This window comes from Gadus chalcogrammus, chromosome 13, assembly GCF_026213295.1.
Source record: "Gadus chalcogrammus isolate NIFS_2021 chromosome 13, NIFS_Gcha_1.0, whole genome shotgun sequence".
Taxonomy (NCBI): domain Eukaryota; kingdom Metazoa; phylum Chordata; class Actinopteri; order Gadiformes; family Gadidae; genus Gadus; species Gadus chalcogrammus.
The window spans coordinates 15,548,648-15,563,017 of record NC_079424.1 but is presented as its reverse complement, the minus strand read 5'-3'; the positions used below and the strand labels follow the sequence as shown (position 1 = coordinate 15,563,017).

The window sequence follows — 14,370 nt, the reverse complement described above, 5'->3', positions numbered from 1 at the left end:
CTTGTGGGTAAGAGAAAGAGGAGATGACAGAGAGGGAGAAGCGTTGGAGAGAGAGAGAGAGAGAGAGAGAGATAGAGAGAGAGAGAGAGAGATAGAGAGAGAGAGAGAGAGAGAGAGAGAGAGAGAGAGAGAGAGAGAGAGAGAGAGAGAGAGAGAGAGAGAAAAAAAAAAGGCGATGCTCTTTTATGGCTCTTGTCATGTGGATGAAGGCACGGCGCGTCCATGAGCAGCGCATGCTCACCTTCCACGACGGGGAGTCCTCGGGGCCTCCCGGGCCCCTTTTCAGCTCCCAGAGACAGACTCCTCGGGGGGCCATTAGAGCATGAATAGGCCCCTGACAGCCCAGTGCGGCTCCGCAGGGCATCCGTAAACACTGACATATTGACTCCCCATGCCTCTACTCGGCCCTGGGAGCGGGAGCTCCGAGGGGACCCCTCAGAAGGGCTGGGATCCCTCTACTTTAATACAACGCTGAGTGGAACTACGATATTACGCACGACATTATTGTTTGATTTGTTTTTTTTCCTAAATCCATTTCGCATGTTGCCCCCCTTTTCCGCCACACACACACACGCCCAACACACTGCTGTTGTCAATGCTTCGGTGGTTGTTTTCCAGTTTCAGCCTGACAGTTCTTTTTTTTCCATTGCCCTGCTCCCACTGAGATCTGGTATTAAAAGACAGATTCCACAGTCCTTGTAGGCCGGTCGCCGTCACTTACACAGCAGAAACCTCTTAAAATGTATTTTCGAAACGTAGTAGTGACCCTAATCCATTTTCGCCGTGGAACCTTTGTGAAAACAAAAGCCAGATTACAGGACTCGGAGCAACACATGATCCCAGAGGGAAGAAACTGAAAAACAACCAAAGAAGACAATAAGGGGGAAACAAAATGTGCGCCTTGTTACTGCGGCTTCCACCACCTCTCGCTTATTTGCTAAGTAGCGGCTTTGCGTCCAGGCCTCTGCTGTCAGAGAGAGAGAGAGAGAGAGAGAGAGAGAGAGAGAGAGAGAGAGAGAGAGAGAGAGAGAGAGAGAGAGAGAGAGAGAGAGAGAGAGAGAGAGAGAGAGAGAGAGAGAGAGAGACTGTGACTCTCTGGGCACGACAGTCTTTGCTAATTGAGGTCACAGTAAAAAAAAAAGGTAATGAAATTAACAGAGTGCAAGAAAGTAAGAGGAAAGCCCATGGGTGGGGAGGGAGGTGGGGGTCTAAAGCCATAGCCCCCCCACCCACTGCAGCCCCCAACTCCCCGACCATTTTGAGCTCTAAAACCTATGCAGGAAATCAGGCGGTAACGTCTCAGGGCGATGAGCTATGAGGTCTCCTGGAGGAACAAATCATTGGCCCAACAAAGCCAAAGAGAGATTACTGGGCACAGTATAGGAATGCACAGCGGACATTTTTCTGCGCCCAAGGGAAGTTTTCTAATTTTCTGGACAATGCTTGCTGGAAAACATCAAGGAGTAAGTTTGTGTGATACGAAGTGGAAGGAAAGTTCCACAGCTCAAAACTCCCAAACCCCAAGCCGCAAAACGTAATTGATGCAGCACTGGGATGCATCAATAAATGTATCGCATACTGTAAATATATGAAATCGAAGAGAACACCGTTCAATAATTCTCTGAACCTTGAGGAAATCCTGGAATAAGTAGGCTAACAGTGTTCATTATATAAAACTCCATGGATGAATGTGGATCCCTACCAAAAAAAATGAATTCCTACAGCCGAAGAGAAAGGGCCTAAACGTGTCTAGTTGTGCTGATTAATAACTACGAGGGGACAAGAGTGGAGCGCGGCAGCTCAGTGCCTCCATTTGTGATTCCCCTCCATATTGTGGGGTTACAGTATCACAGAAGGGCTTATTGTGGCCAGTGTACACGTTCCCCAGGGAGAGAATGACTGAGGAAGCACACATAAGCCCATTAGTTCAAAATAGAGGACAACATTTGAAGTTTGTTAATATGCCCGTTCGGACAAACGGCTCCACCCCAATGTTTAGACGACAACCACTTCTACATTTTAACTTGTCGGGGTAAAACCCAGTTCCGATTCGCAACACTTAGCGAACGTGTTTATTATCGTAATGGCTGTAAAATAAATATGAACAATTAAAACAAATTAAGATTTCAGTGGTGTGGCCGATTACGAGCATAAAATGCGAAATGTTCTGGCCCTAAGTAGCATAGGCTAATGGCGATTTTTTAACTATCAGACCATGGTCAATGTCTTTCATTCATCGCTGGCACACTGTGCAAAACGTAATTACTGTTGCACATTATGTGGGCCATTCCTGTATTGTAATAAAATTAGCAAGAAATGCTTTTTTTTGTCTTTTCTAACGCTGCGCCATGGTTACCAGTACGTTGGCGTAGCGCTGCACAGTGGCGTGCTTTATGCTCACTGTCAGCCGCTGACAGCCCTAGCTGGCAAGGCCAATTGAAAGGAACAAAGTTTTTCAATAAATTTGGTGGATGTGACCGGCTCAATAATTAAACAATTTAACATGGGAATAATGAAACCCTGCAGTACTGTATCCTCATCTATGCGCCTCTCAATTTGACTGTTTGTCAGAATAACAATGGTTTAATCGCCACAAAAAAAGGATCTGCTTATGCCAAAGGTTTCATTTATTACACTGTCCATCTTGATATTTTTCACAGATTATGCGGGAAAGGCGTGGAATTCAATTGGAATAATTTAACGTTGTGTGAAATGCGCAGGAAAATGGAAATCGGGGTTCTGCCCATAACATCTAAATACTATGGAAAGTATGAAAAGGCAGTACGCATCCTGGATTTTAAGATTTATTTTATTATGTCATCTTTTTTTAAAGCAACAACGATATGTTGGGATGGATATATAATAATAACAATATTGCCAGCGAGACACAAACAGTGTGGTGCACTCAGAGACAGGTGGTTGGTCCAATAAGACCATACATTGTGTCTGCTGGTAGATTTGATTCAGCTGAAAATCAAAGTGGTAAAGAAAAGTGTTTTCTTGGCTCTCCAAGGTCTTTTCATATTAAAACTACCTAATTCTTTAAACAGTGATCCATGTATGTAGATGGGCCGTTGACAATTTTAAGCTACTTGGAAAGGCTTTTCCTAGACCAGGGCCAATGTTTGTATTATTATGTGAATCAATACTCTCTGTTCTCTGGGGTGGTTCAAACTATAATATTTTTTCCATTATCAAGAAATGCAAGGACCAAGATCCAAATAATGATGTATTGCGAGCTTGCCCCTTCAGTGGTAGGCCTACTTTAACAGTAGCTACCATTGTTGGTGGAGGTATTAGGGTAAGCTTACTGCTAATGAGGGCTGATGCTAACGTAAATACACTGAAATGTGTTCCACCTTTTACACTTAAATCAACCCTCATTTTTTATTGCATTCAAATACGTGTTGGTCTCTGTTTGATTTATCCTATAGGACTCGGGAAGCGGGATGTCTCCGGTTCACCAGTGAAAGGTTAATAAATGGCCTTTTGAAAAAAACATTGTCTCTCTTGTCAAGACAGATAGCCACTCAAGAGGAGCCAGAGTCCACGCGTCAACTCATTCCCTTTCCATTTCCCCTGCTCTCGCTCTGCCCTGCTCACAGCAGATCTCCCGTCTAATGGAGGCAGAGGAAGTACCTCGTCCCAGAGGGGCCTGTGAGGCTACTGTCATCCCCCTGGACAGCTCACAGATTGTCCACTAGCAGGGGGACGTATTACCCACCAACTAGGATCCATTACTACGTCTACCGATGAGCTGCCCGAAAGAAGCTGCAGCATCCAGCAGCACCAAGAGAGGGCAGGCCAGAAAATAAGGAACGGTGGCCTCCAAGGGCCGCTCAGAGTAAATTGGATTGCCAATATTGTCCAAATCTAGGACGGAGGAGTTGAACAAAACAAAAACCCCAGTGGAATAGAGAATAAGTAGTGCAAAGCCTCGATGATGACTCCACTTGGTAAACTAACACATTATTGATCGTCTTGGCTCTTTTTTTCTTTTTTTTCTCTGTTTGTTTAGAAAAGCCTCATCCCTGCTAATAGCTGTCTGAGAGTGTAATCTCTCCCTTGTCCTCCCCCTCCTCTCCACCCATCCTCGCTCCCCCATTATGTGCTCTCTTTTCAGCCCGCCTCGAATAGTTTGGGTTCAGTGTCGCGCTAGGGGTACGGAGCGCTGGACTGAGGGCCAATTGTGTTGCTAATGTTGACACCTGCCAGAGCAGGCTTGGTCCATTTGGGGGCCCGTCGAGATGCAGAGAGAAAAAAAAAACCTGGATGCTCCCCCTCTTTAGCGAGATTAAGTGTGGGCTGCTGGGGTCACAAATCACTGGTCTCCCTCTGATGTTGGGAGGCACAGAGCCAGAGACTATGAGCACACACGAGAGAGAGAGAGAGAGAGAGAGAGAGAGAGAGAGAGAGAGAGAGAGAGAGAGAGAGAGAGAGAGAGAGAGAGAGAGAGAGAGAGAGAGAGGGAGAGAGAGAGAGAGAGAGAGAGAGAGAGAGAGAGAGATATAAAAGGGTAAATATTACGATGTTTCTTAAAAAAGGAGGAGTAGAGTATTTTCTTGGGTGCAGAGTGCATAATATATTATACCATTAAATAAACACGGTGCATACTAAGTCCCACATTAAAATTCTGCAATGCCCTTATAAAGTTGAAAGAATAGAAAGCTTTTATGAAGTCAATTGGAGTCAATAAACAGAAAAGGCCAGTTTTCTTAAACCTTGATCATGATGACGCTTTTGTGTACTTATTTAACAAAATGAAAAAGAGTATTATAGCTCGTTAATACACCTTAAGACACAACCAGTTTAAACAAACTAATTTGGTTTTCAGCTAGATACTGCTTGACTTTCTTCATTTACAATAACTAACAATATACTTTATGAAAAGTAACAATGCATATATATTTGCATGAGGCTAGGGATATATTTCAGATGGCTGCATAGATCTATAGAGATATAGATCTATCTATATAGGTTAACGGGAGATAAAATGAGTTTGATGTAAAACCCAAGAAGACAACACACACACACACACACACACACACACACACACACACACACACACACACACACACACACACACGCAACCACACACACACATGCACACACACACACACACACACACACACACACACACACACACACACACACACACACACACACACGCCCCCACACGCACGCACAAAAACCCCCCCACACACACACACACACACACACACACACACACACACACACACACACACACACACACACACACACACACACACACACACACACACACACACACACACACACACACACACACACACACACACACACACACACGCCCCATTGCAGATGTACATTAATGCAGAAAAAGGCAGAGATCTGAGCTGCAGCAGAAGCGCCCTCTCCTTTATAACCCTCTGCTGTCCAGCCCCATCGTGTCAGTTTGAAGGCCCCATTGAAAAGTATTCATGCATCTGCCTTTGAGGCACAATGGCTTCTAGTTTATAAACTGTCTGCCAGGGCACCCAAAGGCTTTAGTTTGTATTGTTTTCTGCCCCTTAATAAACTTTTGGAGGAGTTCATCAAGTGGGCTGAATGGCGGGCTGTGCCGCTGGGTCTCAGGACAGCAGATAACAAAAGACTCCTTTCTCCGCCCTCTGCTTTCTCTCTTCTTTTTCTACAGGCTGTTTGTCTAACAATGGCAAGAGTAGGCTGTCAGACATCACAGGGCTGTTTTGGACCAGCACAAGGAAGAAAGCATACCATAAAAAAATAAAGAAAATAGTTTCTTTAAAAGAGGGAATTTTAAAAAATTTAGTGTTTTTTTATCCTCCTGGAAAGAGGAATTCATCATATGATTCAAATATAAATATTTAGTAACTTTACATCATCTTTGGGTATGAGCTCTTATGTGTATTTTGTTTCTAGGAATTATGACTTTTTACATTTGTTTCAAATTTTAAGATTATACATACATTGAAACTAATTAAATCAACGTATATTTGAAATTGAAACTCGATTGACACCTGTTGGACACTCAGTTAAAAGTATTACCACGCAGAGAAATGTAGGAGTGGCTCTAAGCCAGTAATCCACCTTTAAACCATTTCGAGGAAAAAAATCACCGAACTTAAAAGACTTTGTCTGCTCCAATTAATTCCATTCCTCATTAAAACAAGGACTCCGTCCAAACGGGCTGCCCTGTGCAGGCCACTGGATGGCCATAATTGAAGTAATAGCGGAAAAAAAAGCTTCCAGAGAAATAAAAGCCCACAGCGGTCCAATTCAACTTCAACTTCACCGTCAAACCAACGCTCCTCATCCCCCCGACAAATTCAAGCAGACTCGAAGGCCTTATTGGCCCGGACCAAGGCGCCTACTGTTTCCCGCCGATGCACTTGCGCGTTTTACCGCCCTAATTAAATCTGACAAGTTCAACGAGCCGCTTTCAGAGAAGGAAAAGCTGCTGAGGTTATGATTTCCGAGTCAGGCTCAGAGGGGTCTCGGACTCTCGTGGACCACATGATTCCTGCCAGCCTAGTTCACATTCTTCCACTCGATTTAACACGTCGCCGTCATAGTTATTATGCACGTGTTGACGGTTCTTACCTTAATGTTTGGCGGAGCAATATTATCGGTAAAATGATTAGTCATATTTATAATAATAAAACATGCACCAATAATTTATAAATCGATAAAAAAAAAATATTATAATTGTATTTAAACCTTGACCGCATGATACATAAATATAATCCGATTATAAAATACATGATAATAATAATAATAATAATAATAATAATAATAATAATAATAATAATAATAATAATAATAATAAATATGAATATCGAATGTCAGAAAAGAAAGAAAGAAAGAAAGAAAGAAAGAAAGAAAGAAAGAAAGAAAGAAAGAAAGAAAGAAAGAAAGAAAGAAAGAAAGAAAGAAAGAAAGAAAGAAAGAAAGAAAGAAAGAAAGAAAGAAAGAAAGAAAGAAAGAAAGAAAGAAAGAAAGAAAGAAAGAAAGAAAGAAAGAAAGAAAGAAAGAAAGAAAGAAAGAAAGAAAGTAAGAAAAGAGGTCTGAGTATGTGTTTGGAGGTTCGGGCTGAGAATTGAAAATATCTCTTCCATGAATCTGAATTTCATGTGAATAGGTAGGCCCAGCTTTTTCAATATAGCATATAGCAATCTCTGGCTTACCTTATAAGCTACAAAAATAGCGCTATAAAAAGTGGGAGCAAAATCTCGTAGGCCTATATTGAAACATTAAACACAGGATACCTGCAGGGCAACACAGCCCTCCTTAATGGGTTTCGCATGCTTTGAGGCCGCTAACCAGCCGTCTGTTCTAGATTGAAGTTAAGAGGTTAGCAAAGCCTACATTATTTCAAATCACATGTCAACTTTTGTTCCCGCGATACTTCGACGTCTTATGGTCTCAATTGCATTGTATATGGAACATTAGTAGAAACAACAGCGCCTTGTTCCTGTGAAGAATGCAATTATTATCAATCTTATCCAAAACTATACAAACAATCATAAGGAGCGGGATGGTTGGACGGAACGTCTTCCAACCACAAATAGGCCTACGTTTAGTATAATGACTATTATAAGTACCATTATTTTTTCATTTAGATGTAGGCCTATATGTGATAGACCAGAGTCCGCTACCCAATTTCCCATACATAACGTTGGAGTCGTCCCTCTCCCCATCCATTCAGCCTCTGTCTTAAGATAAATAAAGGAGTTAATTGGCATCTAAGCGCTGCCGAGATAATTGGCTTGTTGGACTTGTCACCGCTGCTGCTCGTGCAGTGGTGAGGGGGGTAGGCCACTCATAAATCGTCCCTCTGACAGTTGCCATGTCGTCCTGCCACTGTTCATTACAATCAAAACGGAAGGGTGCAAAAGCATATGACAAGGCAAATAAATCACAATTGTTTCGGGGTAAACGAAAAACAGAAAATATCCTTTCACGACTAGTTTTGAAGGTGTTATTCAGCGCGAGCCTCACAACGGTTCACCTTTAAACCCGATCGACTCTGCTGCTGTCGAGGAAATTATTTAGGCGTTAGTGGTTTTTGTTTTATGGGACGGAATAATGGATGTTAGTGTCCTAAAGCATATCATCGTTTTGCGTGAAATCCTTAACAAAGATAAACAGATAATATTGTTTTATGATTATTAAACTAATGATAATACAGCTGACACTTACATTTATAATAATTGATGGGCCCAATAATACATGGTCTAATATAGGCCTTCATGTTACTAGTTTATATTGTTATTATTCATATAATAATAACCATCATCACAATACCTATTCTGATTATTAGCCAATATTATTATTTTTATACTATTATGGTGCCTATTATTATTTGTATTATTATTAGTATAAATAGTAGTATTAGTAGTAGTACAATAATATAATAATGTAAATAATAATAATATAATTATTATTATTAGTACAATTGTTATTATTATTTGTAATATTTTTTTTTCCCTATTTATTTGCCTATAATCGTTATTATTATTGGTGTTATTTTTATTCTTTATATCATAATAATATCAATTACTCATCGATAATATCCTTCCATTCAGCTGCCCTCCTCGTAAGAACTGTAGGCCTAGCGATGTAAATTCCAGTGAAATGTGGCTTGAGTGGCTTCGGGGACAGGGGAGGTTAATCCGAGTTTAATGCAGTGAAGCACAGCGCAGGGTCTAGGCTATGATGGGTATGTTATCTCTGCCCAACATTTGGGTCTCCTTCAATTTCCAGCCGCCAAATAGCTGCGAGAAAGTGCAGATGGAGTCACTCTCAATGCCTGAGGAGAAACGTTATTAATAGCTAAATAACTTCCCCATACTTTCACTAAATCTCTCTCACACAGTATTCCAGATGGATTTGTTTGAAGTGGTCCCCCCGCTTCATTCCCCTGTCCTTCTCATTCAGCTGCAGCTTTAGACCCAAAATATAGCGACATTATATATGTCTGGCCTCACCAAACGCGCGCACGCACGTACACGCATGCGCACGTGTTTTGGGCGAACATTTTATGCATATCGCGGACTATATTTCCCTCCAAATTCTCGTTAACATATAACTTAGGCTATTACCCTTGTCTTGGGGAAAGAAAGAAAAAAAACGTTGAATTGCGATCGACTTGCGTGGTCATTTAATTGAACGTGCACAAGGAACCCGACCTGGAGCTTTGGATTGTGTCGCGCCCGCTCTCTCATCATCCCTCCCCAATGCGCAGAAAGCCCGCCTGGCCTCTGTTTGATTAGATGGAGAACCCAGAGGTAAGCCGACGATTTGCTGAAGTGGCCGTCGCCTGTCGCCAACTCGCATGACTCTGTTGATTCAGGTCTCCGAGCGCACATCCATCTTTTCTCTCTGAGCGCAGACCACATTATCTCTCGTAGATTTTTCTCACATTGAAACCCTTTCTCTCTAATGGATGTTTTGGCCTGTTATTGTGATTATTATGATTATTATGATTATTGTGTGTTCAGAACCCGCACATCTGCATCACCACAAGCGAAGGAGGCGCCAAGTTAAGGGCGCTTCATAAATAGCTCATGCGAAAAAGGGATAGGCCCATGCGTTTTGTTGAGTTTAGTTAAATGCATTACATGTGGAATGCCACTCAGGGCATAGCCCTACTATTTAAAACCCACCTATTTTTGGCCTTTTAATGCTAACATGGTTTATAAAGCCTTATTAAGGTTAGTCCTAGAAGAAAAAAAAGAATGCTATTTAACCAAAAAAAAAATATATAGGCCTATTCATAATAATACATGTAGGCATAAACAAATAGGCTGGATAAATAAAACGAGTCCCGTCAAATCTGGATAAGTAAAGCAACAATCTCCTGAATTGTTGGCCCCAGGCGAGCAGCGAGCTCAGCGGTGAGATGAAAGTAGAGAAATAAAAGGCTCCGTTTAATCTGCGCTTAAAGCCCCTCGCGTCAGGACTGCGCTTCAGACCCGGGGAGTGAGGGCTGATTGGGGATAAATACATTTCTTACCATTTCTTACCATGCCTGCGAGCTATTACACCCTGCACGAACACAGCCCCCTATTCAGCAAACATCGTTTCCACTACTTACTATAATAAGTATTAATATTATTATTAAATGCCATTCGGGATGCTGGTAGCTTTAGAACTGCATTACGGTAGGGGATGGATCTTTTTCAGGGAAAGCAATTATTTAGTATTTTAAACACAAACAAAAAGAAAAAAACATAGAAGCCATCACTCATCGATCTCTGTAATCAAGTGATGCTCAGAAGTCACTCCTTTCGGTTCAATCTCATCCGACCACAACATGACGTGTAGGGCTACCCCGATATGATTCCAATCTGCCAAAAGTTAGACCATCAATTCATAGAAAATATGTCTGGAAGAAATGACCGCAAAACGACCACCGCCACAGAGAAACTGGATGCATGCTTGTTCAAGTGCACATTGGTCAAACTTTTCTAATCCATCAATTAATTATAAAATATGAGAGAAGTATTTACCAGCCCCATATTATGCCTTATTCGATAATGAATCGTATAATTTAATATTTACTTGGCCGTTGAGCAAATTCCTTATGTATATTTACAAAATAATAGATAATCTTTCCAGTATTTGCCATCGCAGCTATATAGAAAATATCCTATAGAAATCCTATAGAAACACACACGCATCCATCAGGTCTGAAGAAGTTTCACAGGCTTTGGGTAGCCTATAGTTTGTCCATTATTGTCTGCACATCATTAAATCATTAAAAGGACCTAGGCTAGGCCTACTCGAAAGAGCTTACACGGATATGATCCTAATATGAATACAATATTAGTTTAAGTTCATGTTCTGTATCCCAAAGTTTCCACTCTCCATGGTCCTAGGCGGATGTTTGATTTGGGCAAAGGAAGAGTTGAATGTAGCGCTCTGCTATCGCAGACGGGTCGTGATGGGCCACTAAATGACATCTATTGTGAAATGGGTCAACTGTCAGCTGTCGTTTAGTGATCGCTAAACGAGCGAAAGGGGGAATTTGTTGCACAAATTAATTTTCCGCAGCTAAATACCTTCTGCCAAGGCGCTCATAAATAATTGAGCAACTGAACTGTTGGTTCGAAGTTGGGAGCAGATTAAATTCACTGGTGCAAGAACATCCCCGTCTCTTTAGTTATTTTATTTTAATCTCGATTACCAAATGTTTTACAATGTTAACATATATAACGGCCAGTATTATTATTTTATTATTGTTTACATTATACATATATTTTTTTAATATATTTTTTTCTATTATTATTACGGTTGATGTTTAATAAACAAACAATTCAAGTGTACCATAGAAAATTACAATATTAAAATAATAATAACAATAGGCCTAATAATCTATCATTTGAGGCCCCACAATCTAACGCTGATAGAAGCATGGCGACTTTAACCTGTGTTATTAATTTAGCCTACCTTTATCACCCAGGATGCCATCGATGCTATGCTTTGTTTTCTTTTCCCCATCTTCATCCTTCTTATCACAATCATCCTCGTCATCTTTTTTGCCAAACCGGGCCCTCAACACGCGGCTGATGGAGCTCACTAATGGCAACAAAAAGTAAACGGGTGATTAGGCCCAAATCTAACTAACATCAGGTCAGATGGTGCACTTCATGTTGACTTTGGCAGGAAATACAGTCGGTGTCATTCGTACAAGTTTCAGAATGAATAACTGAACAAAATGTTGACTTTTGCAGGGAAATAGGTCACCTGGGTCAAATTACCACCAAGCAACGGTCAGAATACAAACAATAATAGATTTGTGTAGTTTTTATGTTGGCCAAATAGATTGATGGTATCCACATGTACTACTACCACTGACGTGTACAATGTGCACGTAAACACCACCAATGTGTTGTTCAACGTCGGTAATAAAGGAAAGTGTGCTTACCAGAAGATGCCTCACCTGAAGGAACAGTGCTTCTGTCGCACACCCCGTCCTTCAGCAGCTTGTCTCGGATCTCCCAGCTGAACATGCCGGGGTTCTCCCGCTTGTACTCCTCGATCCTCTTCTCCACGTCGGGAGTTGCCACTTGCTTTACGGAGTTCAACGTTGAAGAATTGGGAAAAGTAAATAAATCAAATAAACAAAAGAGAGAAAGAATTAAAATAGAGAAGGAAGAGGCCGATTTAATCAGAAGCCCTGTATTATTTCACGTTATTGTTGATTATTTGGTGCAACAAGAGCCTCAAAAATGGCAGGCCAACGTGCTGATATGAACTTTATGTCACAGGTAGTCGTGGCTCATGGGCCGACTGGCCTCATGATCCGTGGAGATGGACCTCGGCCGATTTGGCCATAGCCTTCGTTTTTTTTTTTTTTTAACACATTCATTCATCATGGCTTGCACTCACCCTGGGCTTGCTGCCGCCTATGGCCCCAGGACGAATCGAACCGGTCTCCTGGTACCGGCACAGTATCTTGGAGACGCAACCGTGAGAAACTCTCAGTTGTCGCGAGATTACACAGGGTCGGATTCCATGGTGGGCCATCTCTACTATCTTGTGTCGGATGTGATTGGGCAGTGGCCTCCCGTTGATGAACACTCCGCCGAGCTGGTTGACGCGACCCTGGCCCAGAGGAGTTGATACTGCACCGCAACACACAACACACTCACGCTTATTTAATTGGCAACAGTAATAATACCCAACATAGACACTTTATTTTAGTGAATAACATTACTACTATAGAACAACTAAACTATAGGTAAGGGGTAAAAATAGGTAAAAATGTGTGAGAAACAACGTGGAAAGATAACATATAATTTTCTTAAAGCATTTTAAAAAAAGAGGCCCAAGTGCAACATGAATTCTGTCTGACAGTATCAGAGGCGAAGAGCACTTCAGCATCCAATTCCACATTCAAGAGACGTTAAAGAGCGTGCCACTCTCCGCCTCCATTATTCCTAGTCATGCTGTACAAATATTGGCGTGATCTTTCGAGTTATCTCCTTGCTGTGTGTATTATTGCCATTTCCAGCAACGAGACACTCGAATAAAGCCTGGAGCTCGTACAACTTGCGAGCTTCGTGGCTTTGTACATCTTAGTTTCAAGCACTTGAGCACGCACTGGCTGTAATGGGAAAACTGCCTCCATAAATGCATGCAAATAAAAATCTCTGTTTTGTGCAGACATCCTGCTGTCTCAGCGTCAGGCGGTAACCCATCTGAAACACTTTAATTTGAGCAATTTATTTGCATCACAAGGCGGCGTAAAGGAATTAACTTCGTGCTCAAAATATATTAATGGAGCCTACACATAAACCCTCTTCAGAGTCAGACATTACGTATGCATAAACAATAAGTAGCTGCAAGTAATTATAATTTGTTATTATTATATGTTGCTATTCTTGTCAAAGTGTAAAACATTTTAAACAAAGATATAAAAAACAAAGGACATAGGCTATAGCTGTAGACTATAATAGGCTGTACATGCAGTGTCCCTGTTGATCCAGCCGTAAACTGGGAATAGATTGAGCAATACGGTTTAAGTTAAGTATATTTTGACATAGGATAGGGATAGGATCTAAATCTCACCTTCCAGGGGGAAGCCGGTGCGCGGATAGTTCTGGCCCGGCGCAGGGCGCATCATGCGCGGCATAGTTCCCGGTAAAGTAGCCATTCCAGCTCCTCAGCACAACACCAAACACAGCCTGGAAGAACCTCGCACACTCAGAGGTCCGGATTCCAACAAAAAAAAATGAAATCTTGCGATCGCAGAGACAGTGGTTCTTCAGATGTAAACAACGCTCAACAGCTCTATGCTCGAATCCCAATTCCAAAAAACTTGTGTATAAAACCCCTTCCACGGAGAAACGATGCTCGTCACTTGTGCGAGGAAATTGCTAAAAATACCCCCCCCCACACACTCTTTTGCCGCGTGTGTGTGTGAGTGTGTGTGTGTGGAGTTATTGTAAATCAAGGCGGTATAGGCCTACCTTGCGCTAAATCAACGAATTTGTAAAAAGTGTGTTTTATTCTTTTCCTCGGTACACTTTTGTGGTGGGTCGTTTTGATAAAGCCTGCGTGCCGGTTGGAAGGAGTTGAAGTGGCCAACTTTAGTGTAGGTTGGAGGAGGAGACAGTGGAGCCATTTCATAGGCTCGCTGCGTTTCTTTTATGGATGAAAGAGAGGGGTTTTGGCCAAGCACCGTTTAACCAATCAGACAACGAAAAAAGGATTTATAGAACAAATTATATTTTCAATTCATGAATGCTACACCCCGTTTGACATTTAAGGTATGGGAGGCAGGTAAAAGACAATCTTCCCAACTACTATTGTAGTTTGTATAGGCTATTATTGTGGGCTGTTTGTAATAGAAAAGGTATTTTG

General features: G+C 41.7%; 1 protein-coding gene across 2 annotated transcripts in view; it reads right to left on the bottom strand.

The window, feature by feature from the left end:
• The window catches only part of pax7a (paired box 7a), a 46,873-nt gene extending 32,773 nt beyond the window's left edge, over positions 1-14,100 (bottom strand). The window contains exons 1-4 of one of the 2 annotated variants that reach the window (XM_056606737.1): positions 13,576-14,100; positions 12,394-12,629; positions 11,930-12,074; positions 11,452-11,580 (exon numbers count right to left, since the gene is read on the bottom strand). In XM_056606737.1, the coding sequence (XP_056462712.1) occupies positions 11,452-11,580; positions 11,930-12,074; positions 12,394-12,629; positions 13,576-13,660 (595 nt within the window). In that variant the 5' untranslated portion in view covers positions 13,661-14,100. The remainder of the gene's footprint in view (positions 1-11,451; positions 11,581-11,929; positions 12,075-12,393; positions 12,630-13,575) is intronic. The other variant, XM_056606738.1, reaches the window with a different exon arrangement.
• Between the last annotated feature and the right edge of the window lie 270 nt (positions 14,101-14,370).